Source organism: Eumetopias jubatus, unplaced genomic scaffold (assembly GCF_037043125.1).
Source record: "Eumetopias jubatus isolate StellerSeaLion01/CBP00866 unplaced genomic scaffold, mEumJub1_p1.0 scaffold_8, whole genome shotgun sequence".
NCBI classification, from domain to species: Eukaryota; Metazoa; Chordata; class Mammalia; order Carnivora; family Otariidae; genus Eumetopias; species Eumetopias jubatus.
The window spans coordinates 81,445,658-81,454,669 of NW_028274814.1; the positions used below are offsets into that span (position 1 = coordinate 81,445,658).

At 54.8% G+C, this 9,012-nt stretch overlaps 1 protein-coding gene across 1 annotated transcript; it reads right to left on the reverse strand.

The window, feature by feature from the left end:
- Window positions 1-1,988: 1,988 nt before the first annotated feature.
- Window positions 1,989-7,539, reverse strand: KRT3 (keratin 3). The gene is made up of 9 exons (XM_028125598.2): window positions 6,964-7,539; window positions 5,678-5,898; window positions 5,063-5,123; window positions 4,626-4,721; window positions 4,189-4,353; window positions 3,644-3,769; window positions 3,107-3,327; window positions 2,728-2,762; window positions 1,989-2,254 (listed from the first exon to the last, which is right to left on the reverse strand). The coding sequence occupies exons 1-9, from the start codon at window positions 7,537-7,539 to the stop codon at window positions 1,989-1,991; spliced, it is 1,767 nt and encodes a 588-aa protein (XP_027981399.2).
- Between the last annotated feature and the right edge of the window lie 1,473 nt (window positions 7,540-9,012).

Here is a 9,012-nt window from a genome sequence, read left to right on the forward strand (position 1 = left end):
GTCTCCAGTGCTGACAGGTGTCCCTTCTGAAACCACATTCCAGCTCCAACCGTAGGACAGATGTCTATCTCGTGAGCAGCTTACTGATGTATCTCCAACATTTAGCCCAGTGCCCGAGAGTTAACTTAATGAATATTGGTTGAAGGAAGGCATTCATTAACAATGACTTCATCTAGGGGGAACAGCTGTCCCGTCACTGGCCTGGCACCTTCCCATGCAGCCAGCCCTCTGAGCTGGGGCAGGCACTGAGTCTCACCCGCCTAGCCCCGTCCACAAAGGGATGCCAGCCAGGAAGGGCACCTTCCCGCCCAAAGATGAAGCAATAGCTACCAAATCCCACATCCTGCAAAGAGTCTTCCTGGGACATCAGATAGAACTGGCCCTGGATTGCTCTGCTAAGTGAGAACCTGGGATGTCCATATGAATCTCAAGCCCCAGTTTCTGGTTTTCTTTGTTTAATTGTCGTTTCCCTTCTCTGAAAGAAATTCAGCTTTGGCCTAAGATGGAAATAATGTTTCTACTCCATTGCCTACGTGTTCTCTGGGTACGCAGGCAGCTGGCCATGCCAGGAGGACAACAACCATAGCCTCAGAGACAGTGTGGAGCAGGGGCAGGAGCTCCAGACTCAGGATGTTTGGGCGCACTCCCAGCTCAGACCCTCAGATGCTCTAGGACCCTAAGCAAACCTCCCCACCTCTCTGAGCCTCGGTCTCCTTCTTTGCAAATAAAGCTCTTGGACTCCTTGAGCCTGAGTTTCTTCCAGCCATGACCTTCCGGACAGCACTGCCATGGCCAACTAATACTTTATCAGGGCTTCCTGTTCTGGAACCTTCCATGGTTGGCCCACAACCTGAAGACCCAGAGTTGTGGGCCTTCCCACAGAGTGCACGCAGACAGGTATAGGACATTTTCTGAGGGATGTCAATAGTTGTTTACCCAAAAGGGAGGCCTCTGTAGGAAATGCTGGGTTAAAGACAGCTAACAGGTAGTCTTTGCTACAAAACTTCTCGGAACCTCTAATATGTGCTCCAAGGAGGAATGATTTAAAGGACACAAAACGCTTTCTGCAGAGCTCCCCCAACAGACTGGGGTTTGTGGGTCAGCCTTTGAGATAGGTAGCTCTCAGGAAATCCCTGCAGCCCTGGGGTTCTAGCAGCTCACACTTGCCCAGGTGCACCTTGATGTGGGGAAAACTTTCAGGATGTCAGCTGGAGTAGGGACCCACCGGCGCCAAGGAAAGAAATCCTCCATCCCCAAGCCCTTCAACAACTGAAGGCCCTCTTATTTTCCCCCAAATGAGAGAAGGCAAGGGGGGGATGGACGTCCACAAGGTCCCACCTTCCCCTCTAAGAACTGTGAGGTAACGCGACCTCCTGGATTGTGCCCCCGCCAGCCCCTCCCCCTACCCCCCTACCCCGTGCTCAAACAATACATGAACCACCAGATCTTGCCCATTTCGATCCCATACAATGGACAGTAGCCAGTGACTGCTTTAGAGGCAGAGGATCAGCACTCCTGCTGTTCTGGGAACAGACAGCACAGCCCACTGGGAGAGGGTGACAGGAGTCAGTCCAGTGGGGAGAAAGGTGACCAGGGAGGACCCAGAGGCCTGATGTGAAACACAATGCACTTTATTGGCGACAGAACGGTTGGCAGAGGGGTCCGTGTGGTATATACATCAGAACTGGTGACCATTTCCCCCAGGGAGGGGACCCCAAGGGGGCAGGAGAAGGTGGTGGCTGAGGCCACACCTGGACCATCAGGCACAGACGGGAGCCCGAGAGAGTGCCTGAAGTTCTCGAGACTGCGCTCGGCCAGGGGTCCGGATGCAGGAGCCAGAGGCCCGGGTGTTCTAGCCCCAAAGAGCGGCCCGGGAGGGGGCGGTGCTGGGGTGGGCGGGGGGGGGCCGGGGGGGGCGCTGACGGAGGAGGGGAGGCGCGGCCGGGGGCGCGAGGCGCGGGGGCGGCTGCGGGGCCCCGGCGCCGCGTTTATCTGGAGCAGCGCTGCGAGGACTGGGAGAACTTGATGCTGCCGCCCCGGCGGCTGCCCGAGCTGAAGCCTCCGCCACTGACCCCGCAGCGAGCCCCGGAGCCGAAGCCGCTGCCGCTGCCGCCGCCGAAGCCGCCGCCGAAGCCGCTGCCGCCTGCCCGGCCGAAGCCGCTGCCTGCACCCCCTCCCGCGCCGAAGCCGCCGCCGTAGCCGCCGCCGAATCCACCTGCAGAGGCCGACGTCGCGCCGCCGCTGCTGACCACCGCTGCAGGGGAGAGGGCAGAACAGCGATTAGCGTCCGGCGCCCACCTCCCTGTATCATAACTAATGACCCACTGGGCCCGGGAAGATGGGCAGGAGACCGAGGCAGCTTTGCTCCTGGTGATCATTGTGATCCATTCTAATGGCGTAAGGTGCTCGCCCCATAGTGCTAAGTCTTTATGAATTTTCCAGTGGTTCCTTCTACCTATGGCCAATTCTTGATGACTCCATTGGAGATGATCCAGAATTTCTCCTCCCCTTAACAGGCTCCCAACTGGGTATTCCCCATCCCATATAGATCTATTAATAGTGCCCTGAACCCAAGACAATGACAAAAGCAGATCTGCTGCTCTTTCTACCCACAGAAAACCTCTCCAACTTCCATAGAAATATTTTTTAAATAAGGTGCTATTGCCCTGTGTTAGTGTAGATATTTCAGAATCAGTTCTCACTGTCATGGTTATTTTGGCTACTTACAGATGCTGACAGCACTCTGGCACTCTCCAGACATCCTGTAGGAGAAAGCAAGAGAAAGATAGCTCTGTTACAAAGCAAATTTCCAGCAATCTTTCATGGATGAAGGTGTTGAACAGCAACCAGAACTGAATTCAGAAGCCAGGCAGATCAGTACCCTTTCTGCACCTTTCTATGGGCCATAACAGAGCCCCCAGGCGCACTGGTTGTGCGTGCACTTGAACTACCTATGGAAGAGAATGGGCTGGTGAAAGCAAGTGCTTCCCTGCAAGGCCTATGGAAGGTGGGGGCCTCTCTACACAGCTGGCCTCCATTCTCAATTACTTGGTCACTTATCGGGCCTTCCGTCAGGGAAAGTGGGGAGAAGGAATTAGAGGCCCACCTGCACTCCTCCCCCTCCAGCAGCTTCCTGTAGGTGGCGATCTCCACGTCCAGGGCCAGCTTCACGTTCATGAGCTCCTGGTACTCCTTCAGCAGCCGGGCCAGGTCATCCTTGGCCTGCTGTAAGGCAGCCTGCAGCTCTTGGAGCTTGGCATTGGCGTCCTTGAGGGCCAGCTCCCCGCGCTGCTCAGCCTCAGCGACGGCTGCCTGCAGGTTGGCATTCTAGGGCAGGGAGAGGCAGGGGCAGAGATGAGCCTAGAAGGAGGGTCCCAGACTCTGAGTCTTACAATAGCTTATCCCATAGCAAACATCTTCAAGCCAGGCAACATCACTCCCCAACACCTCTATCTTGTCTTCATCTACCAAGATATTTTCCCTATGGATTACCAGCCCTCTAGACTGGCTTGGTCTTTGAACTCCCTGGAGGCCAGTACTGCCTGAGATGACCCCAGAAATCCCTTCCAGACTAGGAGTTCTGCGATCCTAGCCCCCAGCCTGCACCAGTTCATCTAGGCACCAGTATCCATTGCCATCCCACCTGCTTCTTAAGATTCTCGATCTCGGCCCGCAGCCTCTGGATCATCCTGTTGAGCTCCATGATCTCACTTTTGGTGCTCTTCAGGTCTTCCCCATGTCTGCCAGCCATAGTCTGCAGCTCTCCCAACTGAAGAACAGAAGGGAAGATGGGGTATTGATGCAGCTTTGCCTGACTTGTTTCTCCATCCCTAACATCACCCACCCAACCTTAAGGTGCTTAGTAAACATTTGTTCAAATGACATTGATTATGTTTCAGCAGGGACACTTCAGAGGCTGCAGGGAAGAGAACATCTGATTTGCCATGATAGCAGTTCTCCCACCCTACGGTCCCTGAGCAAACTAGAATCCGTCACACGTGGCCTGGCAGGGGACAGTGGAACAACCTTCCACAAGGGGCAGCACTTTCTGCAACCGAACAACTATTAAAAGACATCTCCAGAGAGTAGAACCAAGAGGAGTCCACCCAGTGACAACGAGGGACTCACCACCAGCACTCCCACGGGCCACAGCCTCCCTGACACCTCCCAGAGGTGCCTAGCTCCCACCTTGGTCTGGTACAGTGCCTCAGCCTCCGCCTTGCTCTTCTGGGCAATGTCCTCATACTGGGCCTTGACCTCAGCGATGATGCTGTCCAGGTCCAGGCTGCGGTTGTTGTCCATGGACAGCACCACGGACGTGTCACTGACATGGCTCTGCATCTGGGACAGCTCCTGCCAACACAGAGGGGCCTGTTAATTCTCGGGGCCTCTGCAACAAGCACACAGAGGCCCGGAAACAACAGACCCATTCTCTGACTCAGCTCTGAGCGTACACTTGCCCCACCCTGCCCGCCAGCCCCTCGGAGAACCCCATGTCTGCAGGCCATCCTGTGGAACCCCAACAAGGGGCCCCATCTCTTCCTGGGCTCTAGATACCAAAGTGTCCCAGCCTCTGAGAATATCTCACCTTCCCTTGCTCCCCTCTTAGGAGGTAACATCCTCACCATATCATAGAGGGTTGTCAGGAAGTTGATTTCATCCATTAAGGCATCCACCTTGGCCTGAAGCTCCACCTTGTTCATGTAGGCAGCGTCCACGTCCTGAGAAAGACAGAAGCATAAGGCCTCGTTCCCCCCAAGGGACAAACAACAAACTGCACCTGCAGCAGGAAAGAGTCAGGACAGGCTGGTGATTGAATGGTCCTTCTCCAAGGCTGGTGTGCACATGAAGGAATGACTCACGTCCCATTGGGATGGTTCAAAATGAAAAACAAACGAACTGACTCTTTTAGGGATCTTTCCAGACTACGATGCACCCGGCTTCTGCTTTTTGCTCTAACCACCTGAACTTGGCAGCTCCATGGCGGTGGAGCAAGAAAATACCCCAGCTCCGCTGGAAACCTGTGCCCACGAGCCCCAGGAACCTCACACACAGCCCTTACCTTCTTCAGGGTCACAAATTCATTCTCAGTAGCTGTACGTTTATTGATTTCATCCTCATACCTGTAAGGATTAAAAAGAAATAGCTAAGTTCGGGTTTTAAGGTAGCCAAACACCAGCTTTGTCTGAAACTGAAAGTTCATCTCTCCATCCCTGTCCCTTGGCCGCCCCTCTCAGCTGAACACATCCTCCTGACCATCCCCCTATTGGTTAGGGGGACCGGCCATTCCAGTTTGTCCCAGCACACTGGCCTGGTTCTAACACTGGAAGTCCCAAGTCCTGGGAAGCCCCTCAGTCCCAGGGAACCTGGGATGGTTTGTCACCACACCATGAGTTGTCCCAGCATCCTTCAGATCCTAGAACCAGAATCTTCGCCAACGTGGACCATGAGGAAGTGCTTCCTCAACCCTAAACTCATCCCACTTGCCATAACTTCACTTGTCCTTGGGGAAGGAGGGCGAGGGGGAGCCCAATGAACCAAGCTCCCTCCATGAAGGTAAGGAGAGGAAGACAGGCTAGGTGACAGCACCGCCGGCGGCAGGAGGAGTGCAGAAAGAGCTGGAACTCCTAGACTGGGTTGCTGGTGGCAACTTCCTGCTCATGCGTCTGTCACTCACTTCTTCTTGAAGTCCTCCACCAGGTCCTGCATGTTCCTCAGCTCCAAGTCCAGGCGGCTCCTCTCCCCTAGGATGCTGTCCAGGTAATTCCGCTGGTTGCTGATGTAGGTCTCAAAAAGGGGCTCCAGGTTGTTGGTGCCTCTCATGGAATTCATGCCCTGCTGCTGGAGCAGGTTCCACTTGGTCTCCAGGACCTTGTTCTGCTGCTCCAGGAACCGCACCTGCCGTGCATCAGGGGAAGCCGCATCAGGCAACGCTAGTAACAGGGGCACAGCGCGGGCCTTGGCTCAGGTAAGACTGAGCATCTGAGTCTCCCCAGCCCCCAGCACAAAGGCCTAGAAAGGATGTGAAGGTAGGTCCCTACTGTAGCTGGAGAGGCTACGGGCAGGTGACCGCTTCAGTCGGGCAGCTAAAGATGCAGCACGGTTTGGAAAGTTCCAGGAGGAGGAGAGACAGGTGGAGCAACTGGAAGTAGCCCCTGTCTGGAAGCAGAGTTGTAAAGATGACCGCTCGGTGTCCCCCGGGGACTTCGGGACTCTAACCCAACCTCCAAAAATACAGTACGCTCTGCAGAAATGTACTTGAACCTCAGCAGTATAGCTTCAGACCTAAAGCCCTGCTGACAGTCAGCCCTTCGGAGGTTGTGAATCCCTGAGAACTGAGACTGATTGAAATGCCATAATCAGCATGACAGGAGGGAGCCCGTCAGTGTAAGCTACCCTGGTCTGGAGGGCACCTGGCACCCTTCTCTTCCTGACCAGGTTGATTTAAGGGTGCAGACTCGTTGCCAACTTCTTCTCCGCAGACCTGTTGGGACTAAGGTTCCAAGGGGGACTCTTTAATCCCTTCTCTAGGGCATCCACCTCCTTTGCCTGGCACAGGGGCAAGGAAGGAGCCGGCCTCCCAGAAAGCCTCAAAGGGCAGCTTATGTCTGAAAAACACCCAGTCCTGGGTCAGACCCATTCCTGCCAGTAGTCATGGCTCTTGCCGTGTGTTGCCAGGGCTGCTAGCCTAGGCCTAGACAAGGCAACAGTCAGGAGACTTGAGCAGGAAGCCAGACAAGCAGGACTTGTGGATGTCCACGTCCAAAGGGGGCCCATTGTCTTCCCTAAGCAAGTGACCATGTAGGCAAATTCATCAGCCCTGAACATCTTCCCAGACCCTAGAGCTCTGCCTAACCATCCCGGTCCAGCCTGGCTCATCCAAGATTGATCTTAAACACTGTGTCTAAATGTCAAACTCAAAGTCCCAGGCTAGAAATGGGGGCCCAGTCAAAGCTTCATCACCTTGTCGATGAAGGAGGCGAACTTGTTGTTGAGGGTCTTGATCTGCTCCCGCTCCTGGGTCTTTACTTGCCCAATCTGGGGGTCGATCTCCACATTGAGGGGCTGCAGGAGGCTCTGGTTGACAGTCACTTCCTGGATTCCCCCGGGGAAGCCACCAGGCCCAAAGCCACCAGGCCCACCAAAGCCACCAGCTCCACCAAAGCCACCAGCCCCTCCAAAGCCACCAGCCCCTCCAAAGCCACCAGCCCCTCCAAAGCCACCTCCCATTCCTCTGCCACCACCAAAGCCACCTCCATAGCCACCCCCAAAGCCACTGCCACAGCTGCCACGCCATCCCCCAAAGCCACCAGCCCGGGAGCCACCAGCCACGCTGATGGAGATGCTCTTGTTGCCACCCAGGCTGTAGAGGCTGCGACTGCCAAAGCCGCCTGCTCCACCCCGGAACCCACAGGCCCCTCCGCCGGCTCCCCCGGAGCGGGCCACACAGCTCATCCTGCTGCTGCCGGAGACCACGGCGGAGCGGCCCGAGAAGCCCTGGCTGCCGCTACCAGCTGTCTTGCAGACTTGTCTGTTCATGGTGAGAGAGCTTGATGAAGGAAAAGCACAAGAGTTAAGCAGGACACTGAGAGTCAGAGGAAGAGGGAAGGGAACTGAAGACCTATGCAGAATAAATCCCTTTATATACCTCAAGGAGGTGGCTGGGCTCAAACGAAGGAGAGATAATTAGTCCCAAATAGTCATGGGTGGGGTTTGCCTCCAAGGCAATAAGTTTGTTCCAGGCTACTAAACACACCTTGAAAATAATCTGAAATGGTAAAACTGCTAAGGTGGCAGGCTTACCTGGCAGGGGGTGGCGCCTGCCATGCCCCATGCTTGGGCATGGCCACCTCCTAGCTTTGTCTGACAGGACCCAGGAGGCACACTCATCCCCGCCATGTGCTCAGTGGCCATCTATCTGCCCTCAGCTGTGGAAAGAACAGACTGGAAGGTGGGTTGGGGAGGTTTTGGTTGTCTGAGTAGTGGAAACAGTGAAGCCCACCCAAAGACTCGGCACAAGGATCTCAACAGAAGGGGTGATTCAGTTCACTCCACAGTCAACACGTGGTCATTGAGTGCTCACTGTGTGCCAGCTCTGGGCTAGGCTTGGGAATGAAATGATAACCTCTCTTCCTCCCTTCCTGGAAAGAGCTCAGAGCCTTGACAAATCTGCCTCCCGGGCTCCCACCATCCCAAGCTGCAATTCAGGAGGCAATGGCATTGGGGTTCATGACAGTCCTCTGAGAAGAAGGGCAGTTAGCACTATGCGCTTTGATGAAACATTAGCAAAACTCAACGTGAGAAATGTTTGTTTGCTTGCTTGCTTGCTTGCTTGCTTGTTTTGAAAACTTCCTAGAGACACTGTACATTATTCCACATCTTGATGCATCTCTAAAGCTTCCTTTCTTGCTCCCCACATTTTTGCCACTTCTCTGGTTTCAGCACAAGTCCCAGAGGACTGGAAATTCAAACAACAATTCTACCACCTACTCACCAAATATTTACCTATTGTCTAACTCGTGCCAGGCACTGTGCAACGTACAGAGACTCCGTGGTGAACAGGACACACGGGGACCATTCTCAGGTTGAGGGGCTGTGCTCCCAGGAATCTGTGGCCTCAGTATCCAGACCCCACCCCCAGACTCAGGAAGCCAGACCTGGCAAAGCCACAGCACTGCTCTACATGCCTGACTCTGAAAGCCTGAGAACCTGCCAGCCTGGTGTTTTTCAGAGGCTTAGGGACTGGGCTTGGCTCGTCCAAGAAGAAAGACTTCCTGCCAAATTAACCGCTTATCTCTCCAGGACAGGTCTTTTTTCGTTTTCTCCACTGCACTTTAGGCCCTGCTAAGGGTGGGGCCTGTGCGGGGTCGGCAGGAGCCAGCTCAGTGGGAAGAAAGGAGGAAAGGACAGGGGCTTGTTCAGTGCTGGGTGGGGCGGGAATGGCCCCAAGTGCAGAGGAAATGAAATTTTCTTCTGTGACCTGGTTCTCCCTTTCTGTCTTCTCTGCCATTT